This window comes from Zeus faber, assembly GCF_960531495.2.
Source record: "Zeus faber genome assembly, chromosome: 17".
NCBI classification, from domain to species: Eukaryota; Metazoa; Chordata; class Actinopteri; order Zeiformes; family Zeidae; genus Zeus; species Zeus faber.
In genome coordinates this window covers 3977647-3995767 of record NC_137204.1, presented here as the reverse complement: position 1 = coordinate 3995767, position 18121 = coordinate 3977647, and the positions used below count along the sequence as shown (strand labels likewise).

General features: G+C 42.1%; 1 protein-coding gene across 1 annotated transcript in view; it reads right to left on the bottom strand.

Annotated features, from left to right (window-relative positions):
* Window positions 1-221: 221 nt before the first annotated feature.
* ror2 (receptor tyrosine kinase-like orphan receptor 2) overlaps window positions 222-18121 on the bottom strand; it is a 34613-nt gene continuing 16713 nt past the window's right edge. The window contains exons 5-9 of the mRNA XM_080018226.1: window positions 12320-12441; window positions 7548-7862; window positions 5928-6185; window positions 4179-4381; window positions 222-3516 (exon numbers count right to left, since the gene is read on the bottom strand). Coding sequence (XP_079874352.1) covers window positions 2077-3516; window positions 4179-4381; window positions 5928-6185; window positions 7548-7862; window positions 12320-12441 — 2338 coding nt within the window. The 3' untranslated portion in view covers window positions 222-2076. The remainder of the gene's footprint in view (window positions 3517-4178; window positions 4382-5927; window positions 6186-7547; window positions 7863-12319; window positions 12442-18121) is intronic.

Sequence of the window (18121 nt, the reverse complement as noted above, 5' to 3'; positions counted from 1 at the left end):
TGGACGAAAACACTCTGTAAAGCTGAATCCAGAAAATTAGGGAATAAAAGTTTGAAAGTCTCTGGAAAGTGATTTAAAAAAATTTTGTTCTTTGATAGAGATTGAACTGGACTTGAGTGGAGATACTTTTTATTACTATATATTGATGTCATTAATATAAGAAAACGTGATCAGTTTTTGAATAACTTTAATGGATACTCCACAGGTAAATGTACACAATATTATTTTACAGTTTTAACAAAAAACAGTTATACAATAGCAACATTGCAACAACAACAACAATAAGCATAGGCAATCTATAAAAGGTTAAAGTACACTGTAAGTTCCAAATGTAATTACATCAACAAATTACATCACATCAATAAAACCAAGGAGCTGGTGGTGGACTTCCAACAGAAAGCCCCCTCCCCCTGTTTCCATCCAGGGGGAGGTGAACATCAATAAAAATCGGCGCTGGACTCACAACACAGAGGCCTTCTACAGGAAAGGATAGAGCTGGCTGCTCTTCCTGAGGAGGGTCAGATCCTTTAATGTGAGCAACAAGCTACAGCGGATTTTCTATCAGACTGTGGTAGCCAGCCCACTTTTCTTTGCCAGTGTGCTTTCCCCCCAATTCTTTCCTAATACTCTTAATACTTATTACTACTTAATACTGATTTATAACTGGAATAAATTGTTTTAGAATTGTTACATGGATGTATATTTAGAAATGACAACATACATTTCAGCAAAAAAATAAAAATAATTTAACAATAATTTAACAATTCTTTGAACCTTCACTCCAGCACATTTGTGTAACATGCACAGCTGAATCTAACTCGGTTATTTCTTGCTAGACACAGTGTTTCGCTAAACTGCAATATTATAAAATGCTAGAAAAAACATTATCTACAATAATGTCTGTTGTTGATAGGAAAATGTAGAATGTTACACAGCCACAGTTAAAACAAGAAATTCTCCTGAATTACTTTGGGACATAAAAAATTCAATAAAAAACAACTTCCATGTCTGCATTCATAAACAAGTTAACATTGAAAAATACAATTATTTTTGAGAAGACAATTACTCTACAAAAAAAAGAGAATTCAATCGAAATGAATTGACTGGCCTGGAATTGTTTTATTTAAAATTGTTTTGCTAGCTTTGAAAAAATATGTTTTCAGCTATATTACTTAAGAAATAATAGCTAATTCTATGGATTTCCTTGAGTGAAATAAGTCACTATTTTAAAGAAAACAGCATTCCTTAAATATTGCTCAAAGTTTTCGGCACTGGGATTTAAAGGGGGCCTATTATGTTTGTTTTATTACTTCTGAGGTAAACTAATGACAAAGTAATCGCAATGAACAAAACGCTCAGGGCGTCCGACCGCTCTGAACCCTAGGTTTCCAAGGTTTTATCTACTCTGCAGGAGCTGACGTCAGCTTGTCACTGATTTCTTTATATGGTCATTTGCTCCACCTGATCTGCTGTGCATTTCTGCAAACAAAACCAATAAAAATCATGTGTTTTCATCGTGGATGTATTTATTTTATTTTCGGGCGTTTACCAAATGTCAACGAAAGTCTGAACTTTTAAATGAGACCTTGTAGACTTAATATGTTAGGTCTACAAGGTCAACAATGTTACAAGGTTAAGACATAAGTTTACAGACTAAATACAACAGACTCGGAAGTCATGCTCAAACCCCATTGGGTCACTGAACTAGGGGCCATGGGAGGGAGGTGCCACCCACAGAAACTTCCGTTGAGAATAGGATGGTGGTAGAGGCATGTTAGAATGGCTAGAATGCATAACATGAGTGGTATTTTCAGCAATAACTTCGAAAACATGTTTTGGGGATCTTTTGGGGAGACCTATATTTACTTGTTCATAAGGAGCATAATATATTATCCTGATATTTTAACCTGAGACAAACAATTTGCCTTTTAACAATCTGGGATAGCAATCAAGTCAATAGCAACATTAGCATCTAAGACATACAAGCAAGTATTGTTTATTCAGCCCATTGCATTTTTGGGACGAGCCAAGTTGAATTTGCGGAAAAGATCGTTCATTATTGTTGTTCAGTGTTTCTTAGGCTTCTGAGCAGGACCTTGCTATCTCGTCGGCATGTGGAGGTTCATCACCATCAAGGAATTTGTCCTGAAGTACTGGCAAGTCTTGTGCAGTTTCCTCCTGCACTGGGGTACTGGTTTCATTACCATCTTCGGGATCGTCAATAGGATGGGTCGCATGCTCTGAGTTATTGGAGGGGGCAGTGGTGACGTAGCCCGTGGAAGTAGATCCACTGCCACTGTGCTGTGAGCCTGACTTGGTCACAACAGGGGCTGGGCTATGCATCGGTTGGTGAGCTATCTGCATAGGAATGTGCATGGGGAAGAAGTTCTGCAGATATGGGTACCCTGCCATGGGCTGATACCCATTGACGGGGATATACAGGTGTTGCGGCACCATTGGTTGATGCATCTGACCCTTCATTGGCAAAAACTGCGGGTGGGGGTAAGGGGAGTTCTTCTTCGGACTGATGAAACGTGACGTGCTCATTGTACTAACGCTCATGTTACTGAGAGGGCTGGTGCTCATAGAGCTGGTCTGAGTCGTGTTGCTGGTGCCGGAAGTCTGGACGGAGCTGTTGTAGTTTGACGCACTCTCCTGGACACGCAGGCGCATATGGATGTCCTTGAAGCAGGGCCGCCTTGTTGGAACATCGCTCCAGCACTCTATCATTAAGGTGTAAGTCCAGGGTGGGCAGTCATCAGGACAGGGCAGCACCTGGCAGCTTTGCACCATCTTGATCACGTCCTGGTTTGAGTAACCACAGTACGGTTGCAGGCCGTAGCTGAAAATCTCCCATAGCACCACACCATATGACCAAATATCCGAGTCGGTGGAGAATTTACCGTAAGCGATCGCTTCCGGGGGCATCCAGCGGATTGGGAAGGGCTGCGTACCGAGCAGGTCGTAGTAGTCGGCCGAGTACACATCTCGGAAAAAGGATAGATCCTGGATCTTGACGGCGAGCTTCTCACAAACAAGAACATTGCGGGCGGCAAGGTCTTTGTGAACCACTTGATGACTCGAGAGGTACTCCATGCCTGCGGCGATCTGAATGACGATGCGGAGGAGGTCGACTTGCTCAATGGCAGACCTCGCTGTCTTGCCGTCATCAGAGCTCCCCACGTCTGAATGGGGAGAGCGTGTGACCAGGAACTCGTGCAGGTCACCGAGGCCCGAATAGGCGAAGACCATGCTGAGGGGCTGCTCGTTGGTGACGATGCCCAGCAGGCAAACAATGTTTTGATGCTGGAGGCGTGAGCGTAGTGCACCTTCTTGGCGGAATTCCTCCCGGAGTACAGCGTCAGCCTTGTCCTTCACTGTCTTGATGGCCACAACCTGGCCAGGGTCATTTGGACCCACGCTGTACAGATGGCCCTTGTAGACCTTTCCAAAACGATCCTCCCCCAACTCCTCCATGAAACGCACCGATGATAGGTTGATCTCCCGCTGTGCCACCTGTAAGAATTTTAACAACCCACCATCATTAGTGAGGTTCAGTAAAGATACTTTGTGGAAAATATGCATATTAATAAATGTACAATCATTTGGCAACGGACCCCCAACAAATTTGTTTCTCAGGGCACCCCAGTGGACTGCAGACCCCAGTTTTAGAACCCCTAATAATGCACAGAAACATCTACGCCTAGTGTTTCCCCTAGAAATGCTCAATTTGTGGGTGAAGAGATGTCAGGATGTTCTGAAGACCTTGTCCACCAGGCTTTGCTTTTATTTTTACGTGGTGGAAGTTTCGTTGTGGTAACTACATGTTTAAAATCTTGAAATTATAAGAAGGGTTAACGTTCAAGTCATTGGAAATTTAAACTCTCTTCAAGGAAAACCGATACTAAATTAAAAGCATTACATGTTGTAGGTACACCTAAATACCAGACAGCACATGACACGACTCTCCTGGATGGATTTATCTGGACACAAAGTATTAGAATAACTTATTATTTCAGTTAAAATTCAAAATCTTGGTTGATTGGGGGGGGATAAGCAGGCAGGATTAGTGGATTAGTGTATGCTACGGTAGAGGAAACATCACGAAGCTCAATGTTTGTGCGAGTGCACAAAATTATCTACACAAGTAAGGGTACCTTATTACGTGTGTAATTTACCTGGTGCCTGCGCTGACCAAGCAGAGGTAACTCCACATCCTGGTTGGGCAGAGGTGAAAGCTGGCGGATCGGAGTGTCGCTAGGGACCTTTTGCTTGTTGCGACACATACAGAACATAAAGAAAATGCAAGCAACGACCAATGGGATGGCAATGCTGGGAATCAGGATGTACAGAATTTCCTTCCTGAGATTCTCCGGCGGCTCTGCAGATAAAGAAGAGGTGACACTTAAAAGCTGTCACTACATTAAAGGTCATAGCCATTTATGGACTCATGTTAACTTTTTACATTTACATTTACATTTAGTCATTTATCAGACGCTTTTATCCAAAGCGACTTACAAGGGAGAATAACATTCAAGCTACATTGCGACAGAGATTAGTGTAACAACAACATTAGTGTAACAATAAATACTGCAAGAGTGAAGAGTAGGTAGTGGTAGTGTAGGTAGTGGCATAATGTTGGCTAAAGCAGTTAGCCTTCACTATTCAGGGAACAACAAGCGGAGCAACTTCCTGATTCTACTCTCTTATGCCCTACCTCTCAGTCACAGATACATCTTGCATCTTTATGATGAGTAAAATAACAGAACCCAAAGACGTGATCTTAGTTGTTTTGAATGCAGGTACATTTAGAACTACTTTTGACAGATAACAATTTACTGTATCCACCCGCTGGGCGCAGCAATTTCCAGCTGCGGAGGTGCCTCAGGTGAGTTAGGGTTTGCCAGGTAGAAACTGCAACTACAATGCAAATACACATTTTTCATGTATACCCATTCACGTTTCAGTCAACCAAACATTTCAGTTTCCTGAAACGACTGCGATTTGGACAAAGATTTCTTCAGGGATCAATATTGTAGGGTTAGGGTTAATGTGGAGCCTCTTTCCCGCATTTAATGAAAGCCGTAAATCCACTGGCAATGTTCCATATTGGCGTAATGTGGGAAAGGGCGGTGTCAATGTTCCATAAAAGTGTTTTTTTAAATCTCCTACCTAGTATAATTTCTGGGGAAATGCCGGTACAGCTGTGAATGGAAGCAGTAACATTGCCGGGACAAGCACGTAAAGTAGGGGTGGAGCCAAATCCGAATACCAAAGCACAAATAGTGGGGTTTTACAAATGTCTTTCATACAAATATTTCAAAAGTTTCCGGAAGAAAAAAAACATTCGGCAGCAAAGACGAAAAACTGAAACAGTTCCATTCTCGGGTGGGATGGTACGGGTGGGGAAAGTTCCTTCACTAGAGGCAGAGAGTGAAGGACAGTTTAAAAATGATCACATTGATTTAATAACATTGGGTTAGGGTTATTGCTTCCGGGAATAGGGTCTCTGTCCCCACTCTGTCAGTCGAGGGAACTGAGTCTGTCCGAGAGGGGTGGGGAGAGAGGAAGAGAGATGCTGGTCTCTGAGAGGCAGGGAAAAAAATGAAACCGATTCAGATTTTACATCCGTTGCCAACAGATTGTCCAGACGATTGCATCTACACTGGACATAACGTACTCACCGTCAGCGATTACTGTACTGTACCGTAAAGCACATTAATGTTGGAACAGACTCCATACAGAACTTCTCCATAAAGGAGGCCAATGTGTGAATGACTATCTACTGCCTTTGCCAGATATTTTTTTATCAAGCAATGTTATGGATTCCATGTGGGAAAGGGGCTTTATTCCGGAAAAAAATGCTGAATCATCAGAAAGCATGAAAGTACACCCCCCCCAAACTACAGTCAAATCCGAGCACTTACTGCAGGACCGGATGTCACAGTGGTCCACCCTAACCTGGGAGTCAAGGGTGAAGCACCAAGGTCCCTGCATCTGACTCCCAGGGTTACGACAGAAACTGTGACCTCCCCGGAGTTCTGGATACTCCATGGGTGAGAAGTGGTGGCTGTGGGGATACTGGAGGCTCCACGATTGGCACCGGTAGCCCAATTTGGTGATACTTGCGGTGCCTTTGTAGTCATCGCCACTGCCATTGTAGCAGCTGTGGTCTGGTGGGGAATCTTTAATACAAGAGGGTAAGTAAAGTGAGCTCACATATTTAGAAATGCTAGTATTCTCCCAAGAAAACTCGGGAGGAAAATTGTCAACTTTTCTGAAAATATTAATTAATTTCTTCTTTATTCTTCAACGATTAGTTAAATTGTGTCAAAGATGACTTGACTACCCACATTTTCTAATGAAAAAAAAGGATAGATTCACAATTTTTAAAGCCAGGACTTATTCAAATGCTGGTTTCCATCATTTATTAATGTTCATTGCACAACAACAATAATAATAATAATAATAATAATATTTTATTTGCATAGCACTTTTCAGGGTACTCAGACACTTCACATCATATAAAACAAAATAAATCACATAAACAACCTCACTGAATGATTTGCTATTGAGAAACCAACCAGTCTGCTGAAGCTTTTCTCTGTACTTAAATGCGGTCCAATGGGGCAAACATTTAAGCCTTTAAAAAGGCTTAAGGTTATACCAGAAAAAAAAGAAAAAGCAATTTTAATTGTGCACTAATTGGAGCTTTATTGACTCTTTTGGACCGCATATCAGCTACTTTGGTTAAATCTGAACCAACCTAGAAACTAAACTAGAAACAGGACGTTGCCGCTTCATTTTTAACTGCTGTAGCCAACTTTATGCTTTGTCCTGTACCAATTGTGGTACTACTTTTATTCAAAACAGGTAAAAAAATACACGAAGACAAGTGCATATATTGCGAGTTTCCTGTTTTGTAAAAGGAGACTGAACATGTTTTTTAAGGCTTAAATGTTTGTCCCATTGGACTGCATCTATGCACAGTGAGAAACTGCAGCAGAGCGGTAAGTTTGCAATAAATGCTATAAATAATGGGAACATGACATAAGCTATGGATGGAAACATAAGATAGATCTGTTAACATTTTAACATAATTTTCTCTGCTTACATTTCAAATTTTTTGTAAAATGTTCTTAATTTTCGGTAAATATATATTTCTTAAATGTGCATATTTTCTTTTCAACTTTGAGTCACTTTAAGTAGATTTTAGTCACTTTTCTATTTATCTGCACCTTTGAAAATTGACATGAAGGGTAACCATTTCAGTGCTAACATGAAACTTGCTATGATGGTATGCTTTGAAAAAAACTTCGAAACTTGAAACTGATACAAAGCTCAAGAGACCCCAAATCACTTACCTCAAAGTATATAGACAAAATATAATACACATGCACAATTTCCATTTTCTCTACATTACTATTATTTTTTACACTTGGGATGTGAATTGTTGATACATAGCTTGAGGCTATCGTTAATTGCATATAGATACATTTTCCCAATTTCTTAAACCTTGTGTATTTTAGTGTCAAATGTCTACCTACAAGGGCTCAGCTTTTCTGCGGGTACCCCCACCCTCACGCAGGAGGCAGCGTCTGGCGATCCGGGGGAAGGCAGGAGGTGACAAGCGGGGAGCTCCAGTTGCATGAGGATCATGGGATTGGAGCGGGCGATGGTGTACTCGGTGTGACATAGGTCACTCTCCAAGGCCTCGCATTCGTCCCGACAGAGCTGCCGTTGGCGGGGTCCCCGGGCCCCCTCGTCACATAGAGGAAAGACGTGGTGACAGAAGGAGGGGATGGCGAAAGTGGAGCACTGGTCCGACAGGTGCGTGGAAGTTCCGATCATTGTAAAGGCAGCTTTCGTTAAGAAAAAAAAGAAAAAAATAGAGGAAGTCACCAGAGTTTAACAAAGTGTACCTCTCTTTAATCAACGTGGTATTGATATTGGTATTATTATCATCTTTACATTAATAAAATATATCATGACATCATCGTATCATATCATGATATAACATATATCTTAATTTACATTGATTTTACATTACATTTTTTTACATTACATTTCATTTCATTTAGCAGACGCTTTTTATCCAAAGCGACTTACAATTGTTCAAACACCGACGGACGCAGCCATCAGGAGCAATTAAGGGTTAAGTGTCTTGCTCAAGGACACTACAGCATGCTAGCAGGAGGAGCCTGGGATCGAACCAGCAACCTTTAGATCACTAGACCACCAGCTCTACCGCTTGAGCTACCATCCCCCCATTTAGCAGACGCTTTTATCCAAAGCGACTTACAATTGTTCAAACACCGACGGACGCAGCCATCAGGAGCAATTAAGGGTTAAGTGTCTTGCTCAAGGACACTACAGCATGCTAGCAGGAGGAGCCTGGGATCCAACCAGCAACCTTTAGATTACTAGACGACCAGCTCTACCTCCTGAGCTACCATAATATATGATACATTTTAATATATCATCATTTAATATTATCATATGGCTGGAATTAGCCCAGGAGCAGATTGAACATGTCATGACACAGGCTCCTATATTAAGTGTGTGTTGGAATGGGGGATTTAACCTGTTGCTCGTTAGACCAACCAATGAACAACAGGTATGCAGCCACCCTGATCCCAATCACATAGATCCAGGTCAGGTGTGGCTGCTCACCACACCATCCCCACACCATAATCATATGATAGCAACTGCAAAAAAGTTGTTTTAAATCTAAAAGGATTTAAAAATTTAAATCAAAAAGGATTATAGTATTATTCAAAATATCGAAGAACATTTGCAAACAGACATCTCACAGTACAAGTGTATAGCTTCTTCCACACTCAACTGAGTAGTGTAGTTTAGTTAGTGAAGTGACACTAGCGCTTGATTTGTGTTTTGCTTACAGTTCCTACAGTTCGCTTTTCAATTCAGTGTTTATTATTATTATCTTTATATCCTCTGAAACACATCTTTACTGTCAGAAGAAGAATCTGTTTACATTTTTATATGGGCACAGTGGCATTATTTAGTTACTTACTAAGAAGTACTACTACTATTAATATTTTTAACTTAGTACAATTGAACCAAATTAATATGTCTGTAGTCTGAGAAAAGCTCAAGGGAAAACTCAACATAACTCCCTCTGGCAATAGTAAGAAGGAAATACGTTTTCTTACATTTCATGCCATCTAACAGCCTATGGAGTGAGTATAATCTTTTTTAGGGCTACATCTACACACACCTCTTGGAGCACACTTTCATTGAGGAGCGGAATTATTGTATTGAATTATCAATGACTTGTATTTTATTCCTATTATCTTTTTAAAATCGTATTATTTTGTGACCTGGTTATTAGCAGTACCTTGGATACTGTTTTGATTAAATGAAGTGCACGCCATTAACATAACCACTTTCTTGTAATATAATTGTTTAATATTTGTAATCATTTGCTGTTCTTTTGTTTTAGGCTTGGTTTTCGGGGACCCTTGTTATAGCATGTGTTAATTCAATTAACATTTAAATGTTGATGAATGATCGTCAACAACGTTTTTTCTGTGAGTAAGACAGGACAAACGAACATTTCATTGACGTGACATGAAATGAGACTAAAATATGGTGGGAGAATAGATTTTTTTTAATGTTTTCATAAATAATGTATATTTAGTAGATCTGTCTTACTTATCTTAGCCATCGTAATTTGAGACCTGAAAAATATTTTGCAAACTCCATGTGACAACTCACTCAACACCTTCTAAAATACGCCTAATTATAGGTAAAATGTCATGGGTGTAGTCATACAATTTTCCCAAATCTCCCACAGGAGATTAATAGAGCATGGTCTTGTTTTACCCCATACAGGGAAAATAGTACTACACTCTAAGTCATATTACAAAGCTCCACTAAGTGGTGCCAAACTATTAACCACACCATCAACTGTTGAGAATCAAAGAGAACAATTACATTTGATACCGGAATACAGCCACATTTTCTCCCAATAACATACTGAGGGGTAGGGCTAAATGAATAATTAAATTCAAACCGACATCGCAGTGTAATAGAATAAAATTTTCTAATTGCAAAGGCTGCAGAACAAAAAAAAAGTTTTTCTAACCCAGTCTAACCCAGTGATACTCAACCCACGGCTCACGAGCCACACACAGCTTTTATGACTAGTTGGCCTTTAAAGTGTTATTTAAAATTAAATAAAAGAATCCTAAAAGAGAATTTCTTATTTTGTCTGAGACACTGTCTGCAGTACTCAAACTGAATTTCCCATTAAACACATGAACCTATAACGGCTTAAAGAATGAGCACATCTACAGAAATCTGTTTCCTGATAGTGATCAATGACCTGTAAACTGAGTGATCAATGGCTGATCACCTGGTTTTCACTGGCAATTTTATCATTAATTATTCATATTTAATTATAATATTATCCTATATAAGTAATAAGCCGGAGCCGCAACTTATCACCAGACTCTAAACCGGACCATGGGAGACCATAGTGTCCACCGCAACAGCCTCCATGCAATTAATAAATAGAAAAAACAACTTTTATATGAATCCACGTTTTTTATTTAAGCCATTTAACTTAATCTAAGTGTGCTATATTCCAGAGAACACGGCATCTACTGCTGCAGGCGCAGCAAACATGCGCAGTAGAGTCGGCTAGTCGCTTTCTCCACGTAAATTCTGGTTTGCCGTCTACCCACATACAATGGTAATAAAAACATGGTAATAATACAGTAGTATGATAATGGTAATAATAATAAATTATCGCATACATCATACTTTTCATTCCTTAATAAAGCTGCTTTCACACATGCACTGTAAATCTGAAATCATCCAGACTTCACTCGTATGAGCTGTTTGTGTGAATGCAAACGTTCATATCATTGGACCTGGACATTGCCCATACTTTACCCAGCCAGCACCCTAGTACAAGGTCTGGAGGAAAGGGACGTTTCGTTCCTTTTTTTCCAATATCTTTTGAGTTTAATAGGAACTATGGAACTACCATTTTTGTCAATGTTTGTAACGTCTTTTTTGTACAATAAATTATTCAAAGTTTCGACAAGTTGCTTTTGGAGTGCATAATAACAATTAGAATAATAATGTCAAAATATTATTTACAGATGACTGGAAAGTCTGGGCGTGACACTCCCTATAAATGCCTTCATAAGGAGTGTGTAACGGGAGGGGCAAGTCGGGGGTTTGTCTGGGAAATTGTCTGGCATCCCGTGGTACAATTTCCCTTATTTTCAAATCCCAATGTTGACAGGTAGCTCTGGGAGCCGAGGCACTGCTGCCATTTTTTTTGTCCATGCAGTTACCACCAACTCTGAAGACAGTAATCATTTTACTCTGTGTCTGGCTATTAGCGCTCAAGTATGTGAATTTGACATTTTTTGCAATGAGGTTCATTTGCATGGAAAGGGGCCAAATGTATGTATAAAACCTAATTTAGATACGCACAAATAGCACCATGCACCGAGACACTATTTGCGTGGCAGCACAGCTAGGGGTGCATTTCACGCTTTGCGAATTTCTTTCTGCGTTATTACCATATTTCGTGGCCACAAAAGATGTGCAATCCTTTTGTGAATTCACCCCTGAATCGGAGAAATTGTTGTATAATCCCCGATGAGGATTGTGGGGATATTTCTTTGATCTATTTGTCGGGAGAAAATATCAAATACAAAGCAGGGAGTTGTCCGTGAGAAATGGTGGAGGAAATGTGACTCCAAGATCGAATATGAAATCTAACTAAAACTAGAGTCAAACTAAGAGGAATGAAAACCATTAAATGTGAATAAAACACAGGTATTTTCAAGGAATAACTCAAACTAAGTAAAAATAGCTGTCAAAATTAACACTGGTTATGACAATAAAATACTACACAATTACAGAGCTGTGGCCCTGATATTGTATATTTACCACATATTTTGTCCCACATATTAGATTTGATTCAATTAATTGTCATTACACAGAGTATAAGTACTGAGGCTACGAAATGCCTTTTTCTGTATTTTACCCTTACTAGTAACTGACGTATCTAAGAGCAGTGGGCTGCCAGATAGCGGTGCCCGGGAAGCAGTTAGGGGTTTAAGTGTCAAGGACTTAAACCCCTCTAGTGCTCAAGGACACATCAGCACGCTACCAGGAAGAGGATCAAACCGGCAATCTTCCGATTACTAGACGACCCGCTCTACCTCCTGAGCCACTGCCCCACATATGATGTCCATCATGACAATTAGACGAGAATTACTGAGGTGAGCGAGTTCCCGTGATGGGGAAAAAAAAGCATCATTCTTCTTACCTGTAATGCGGTTTTCACTTTCTCCCTGCATCTGTAGAGACTCAACATAGATACTGCGATTGCCAATGAAGCGGGCACAGGCAATGCCGCGGTACGGCTGACAGAAGCCCTTTTCACGCGTTCTATAAATAAACAAGAGAGGGAAACGGGGGAAAAATGTAAATATGCTAAGTTAAGATATAAGGTTATACTTTGTTAATCCCCTGGGTGAATTCAGATGTTACAGCAGCAGAAGTTGACAGAACAGAGCAGGTCAATGAAGCAAAAATTGAATTTAAATTCAATATACTGTATACAGTATATTGCCCAATATCTGCAGGTGGGCCATTGTATATATAACATTACATTATAACATTACAATAGGTAATTTAGCAGATGCAGTATATAGCAACTGTGTGCAGCAATAACATGCAATGATAGTAGTAGTAAATATGCTGGTATAGTAAATATACTGTATGTATAGCCCAATGGTAAAATATACCTATGAAGAAGAAGAAGTATTAATGGTAATAGTAAGAATGTTATTATAATAATACTAAAAGCAACACTAATCATAACAATAGTAATAAGGACAATAGCAATATTAACGGTGGTAGTAATAATTATAGTACTACTATTAATTAAACTATATAATTATAACTGCGAAAAGAAAAATAATTTAACTGTATGGGGAGCCTGAGAATGTTCAAAGTTCTGGAGAGGAGGGGGAGTGGGGGAATGGATCAATTATTCCCCTTGACTGTGCCATAAATTGCAGGGGACTAGCCTTTTATTTCCCATCCATTTTATACCCTCTTTTATTATTATTAACACGGATGTGCATTTATCCATTTGAAAAATTGACTCAGGCAATCCAAGTAAGCATGAGTGCATTGGTTCAAATGTCCATTTGCAAGAAAGCGCCAAAGAAGTCCAAAGTGACCTCCAATGTATACCTCCAGACTGCCTAGTTCAAGCCCAACAACAGAGCTGGCCTTCCTCACCAGCTTGTTGAGTCTGTTGGCACCACCAGCCTTGATGCTACCTCAACACACAATGGCAAAGAAGAGTGCGCTGGCTACCACCGACTGGTAGCACATCTGCAGTATCCTGTTGCACACATTGAATGAAGAACAGCAAGCTCTGTCCTTTTCCTGTAAAAGGGCCTCATGGTCCAGTCCAGTTTACTGTTCATTTACACACCAAGTAAGAGTCCACCACTTCTACCAGGGGTTGGGGGCTTCCTGCTTCACCAGAGGTCCACCGTCAGCTCCTTCGTCATCCTGATATAGAGCCGCAGGCGGTTGTTGTCACACTATCTGACAAAGTTCTCTAATACCCCTTTCACATTGCACCAAAACCTGGTTACACCCACTAACATCTGGCATTTGTCATTAGTAGGGCTGAACGATTAATCAAATTCAAACAGACATTGCAATTTAACAAAAAAATAAAAGTAAAAGAGTAATCGCAAAGGCTGCGATTGAAAAAGAAAAGTGTTTTTTTTATGTTACACAATTTAACCAATAGGGCTGACCAGGTTTGGCTCTTTCTAAAGGTGAGATAGGTGGCCGCCTAGCCAAATCGTTCAGCCCAGGTTTCAGTCCCGGGACAAACCTGCAATAGTTATAGTTATAGTTATAATAGTTTATTGGTTCTGGCTCTCATCGGCAGTCATGGAAACATGACTGCCGATGAGAGCAGATTTTGCAGATTTTGCAAATTTTCACCCCTTTATCAGCGGGATGTGACGAGCGTTGCAGTTCCGGACGCTGGCGCATAAATAGACAGGAATATCCATGTAATATTAGATCATTTCATATCTTATTTAAAATCCAAACTCAAAATCAGAAGTTATTGACTTTCTTCCCCGCATGTGGGACCATGAAATGTTTTGAATGTGGGGACCGATACGTGGGGACCGCAGCGGAGAACCCCCATGCTCCCCACTGGGCTCCGAGCCACTCCCCATCGGGTCTGAGCCACTCCAGCATCGCCCCAAGCCGTGTCTCCACACTCCCCCATTGCCGAAGGACTGGCATCAGGTGCTGCCGGTGCTCTGGTGCAGGTCTGGATACTCCATGCTGCGTCTACTGTTTTTCCCCCCCAATCACACTGGAACTATGACGCGTCCCTTGTTCCGCCATGTTCCTGACGTTGAACGTGACTAAAATGAATGAAAAGCATACTGTAGTCAGTCTATTGTCAATGGGAACAGCATGATTGCCTTTTTTGAGCAGTTTTACGTGTGTTTAATAAACCTGGGTATACCTACTAATTTTGGCGTAAAAACAATATAAAAGACCATTGTGCTACTTGTTGTTGTCCTTTGTGATATAGCAGACCATGGAGGAGTCCATTGTCACTTGGGAAGACTCAGTGACTCCCAGCCTCTTCAGATAGGAGTGCGCTTAGTGCAGCAGGTAGATGACAGTGCCCGCAATACAAACTGGTATACAACCTGCAGGGAGTCCAGGAAGTCACTCATCAGGGACTGCTGCAGGGCCATTTTGGGCCATCCAGCCATGAGGGAAGGACTCAGATGTTTGTGGCAAAGTTGTTGTCGTGGGTGATAAGGAGGGAGGAGGAGGGTAGGGTTGGGGTTGTCTTCAGTAAAAGACGGGGAGGGGGAAGAGGACAGCAGTATAGGTTTGATGGAGTGTCAAACCTATTTAAAATTTGGTTACGGTGCTCTCCTGGCTCGGCTGCTGCTGTCCCTCGGAACTCCTCTGCTGCCGGACCTCCATCCATGCTCATTGTCGGCTCCTCCATGGTTCAACACATCACCCTGCCTGCGGCTAAAACCATCTGCTACCCGGGTGCTCTCGTCCGGGATATAGACTCCAGAATCCCACAGCTGCTGGATCAAAACCTGTCTGCCTCCACTGTTCTTATCCACGTCGGAACCAACGATCTCAGGAACAAACAATCGGGGACACTTAAAGAAGACTTTACGAAGCTTAATGATAGTCTTCTACAGTCACTAATCATAGACCGCTATCTAAATTTTAAGAGCCATATAAATCAAATCACAAAATCAGCCTTCGACCATCTAAAAAACATTTAAAAATTAAGAGACTGCCTGTCAAAAGCAGACTCCGAAAAATGAATCCATATTTTCATAATGAGTAGATTGGACTTCTGTAATGGCCAATTCACCCGCCTCCCAAAATCAGCTGTGCAGCGGCTACAGTTAATCCAAAATGCGGCTGCACACGTTCTCACTGGGACAAAAATGTTTGAACATATCACACATATTCTTAGATCTCTACATTGGCTCCCCGTCAAAACCAGAATTGATTTTAAGATTCTCCTACTTAAGCAGAAGAATTAGAAGAAGAATCTTTAATTGTCACGCAACACACCACACTACAACACATGCATACACACACACACACATGCACATGCTTTGGATGGTGGCCGGTGGCCCCGGAGGAAGTATAAGCCAGGATGGGTATACTTGTATATAAAGCTATAAATGGCCTTGCACCTCAGTATATAAAATAAATGCTAATTATACACGAACCAGCAAGAACTCTCAGGTCCACAGGCAGTGGTCTTTTAACTATACCTCGTACCAGCTCCGGTGAGAGCTACCACTTCCGGTGACTTCTTTACGTGTGCGTTGCTGTTGTCTTTTTTTTGCTGTTGTTTTTTGTTGCTGCTGCTGGAGTTGATGTTGCTGCTGCTGTTGTTGTTTTGTGGCTGCTGCTGCTATTTCTGTTGCTGTTGTTGTAGTTTTTGTTGTGATATTACACTTAGAGGATCATAAGAAGGGTGTGTTTTCGGAGAGAGAGAGTCAAAAGGATCTCCCTCCCGAGGTCTGTTTGGAGACTTGACCCGTAACTTAGGGTCGCTAATCAAAGGACCGTGACTGGATTATGGAGCATGGAGCTACCACTTCCGGTCCCGGTGACGTCCCTTTTGCGCTGTTGCTGTTTTTGTTGCTGCTGTTGTCTGCTGCTGGTATTGACGTGGTTGCTGCTGCTGGTGCTGTTGTTGGTGCCGCTAACCTTATACCTTTACTGGTGTAGTCGTTGCTGCTGCAAAGCTTATACCTAAACTTAACTTTCGCTTAGCTTATACCTCAACTTAACGTAACCTTATACCTCGACTTAACCATCTCCAACCTGAGTGACCTTTCCAGTTCCGGTGAGAGCTACCACTCCCGGTTCCGGTGACGTCTTTGCGTGTACTTTGCTGCTGTTGTTGTTGCTGCTGGCCTCCTCCCTGTCTTATTTTAATGTCCTCCTCGATCCATGGTTTATTGTTGGGGAAGCAGCAGACCTTCTCGCTTGACAGATGCTTGACAGATGCTTGACTTCACCGTTGTATGTCCAGGGTTCCACCATTTAAGATAATACTTTATTAATCCCTGGGGCCAAATTCAGTATTTGGAGATGATGGCAAGACCTCCTCCTTTGTTCTTACTGCTCTATTTTTCCCTGTCTGTCTGTACCAGTGTGAAGCCAGGCCAAACCGGCCAAATGAAACAGTCCATCATTCCCATTCAGCCATGCCTCATCTTATATTGTATAATACATACAGTAGACAGACAGACAGATAGATAGCGCACTTGGCTACGTGTGTGGGCGCTCGGGTCTTTTGGCCGGGTGGGGCATCTAGCAGGTTGCAGTATAGCCGGCCACGTCTTTGCGCAGGACATTAGTGGGCATGGGGACAGGCAGTTCTGCCGTGGTGTTGGTCTGCCGGCACAGGACCTGGCTCTGGGCCTGTGGTCCTTGCTTGGCGTCCGCGACCTGGGTTCTCTGCGCTCTCTGGGACTGGTTTATTCTCCTCTGAGCCGTGCGTGGTTGTTGTTCTGCGGGCTCCCGGCTTACCTGGGTGATGGCAGGTCTGCTGTGGCTGCAGGGCATGGTACTCTGGCTTTCCTGCAGTCGTGGAATGTATATTTGGCTTCGGGGCCCAGTGGTGGCTGCATGGCCTTTTCCGCTGCTTGGAGGCGCTACGATATAATTCCAACCTCATACACCAAAACTAATTGGGAGTCCTGTGCACTCACCAGTGGACAAGGACAGACACACACACGTGGACTAATCACAGGTACACACACCACCAGCACCTGCTTGGAACACACCTCCGAACACCCTCGCTGCTTGGCGCCGCCCCTTGTGGTCGCCTGCACAAACGCTCCATGTAGATCACGCACATTTTACTTTTTTTTTTTTTTCCGTTTTACTACGCCATGTCCATCAAAAACTCATTGGCAGTGATCTCCTACGAAGACGATAATGGCTATAAAAAAAATTCCCCGAAAGAACAACTTTGGGACTTTTTATCCACTGATCCAGAGTGGCTGGCAGAGATTCTATGTGCCAACTCTTTTAATCAAGAAAATGGCAACAACAATGCAGTCACTGTTCCATGGGACGGCCGCAGGAGGAAGCATAGCGGTAAGCGAGGCGGAATTTGGGCACAACCTTACCGTCCACATCTGCCCAGCATCCTTTTTGCCAGTGTCCAGTCCCTGGAAAATAAGATGGATGACCTTCGGGCGAGGATTTACATTCCAAGGGGACATGAAAAACTGTTGCGTTCTCTGCCTGACAGAGACATGGCCGAACCTGCTGGTGCCAGATCATGCCATACGTCCAGCCAAGTCCCTCTCTGTGTTCCGCGCAGAAAGGTCAGGAGTCAGGGAAATCCAAGGGTGGAGCCCTCTGCCTCATGATAAACAGCAGCTGGTGTAACCCCAACAACATCAAGACTCTCTCCCACTCCTGCTCGCCGAACCTTGAACAACTGACCATCTCATGCCCTCCATTCTACCTCCGTGGGGAATTCAGCACGGTCATCATCATA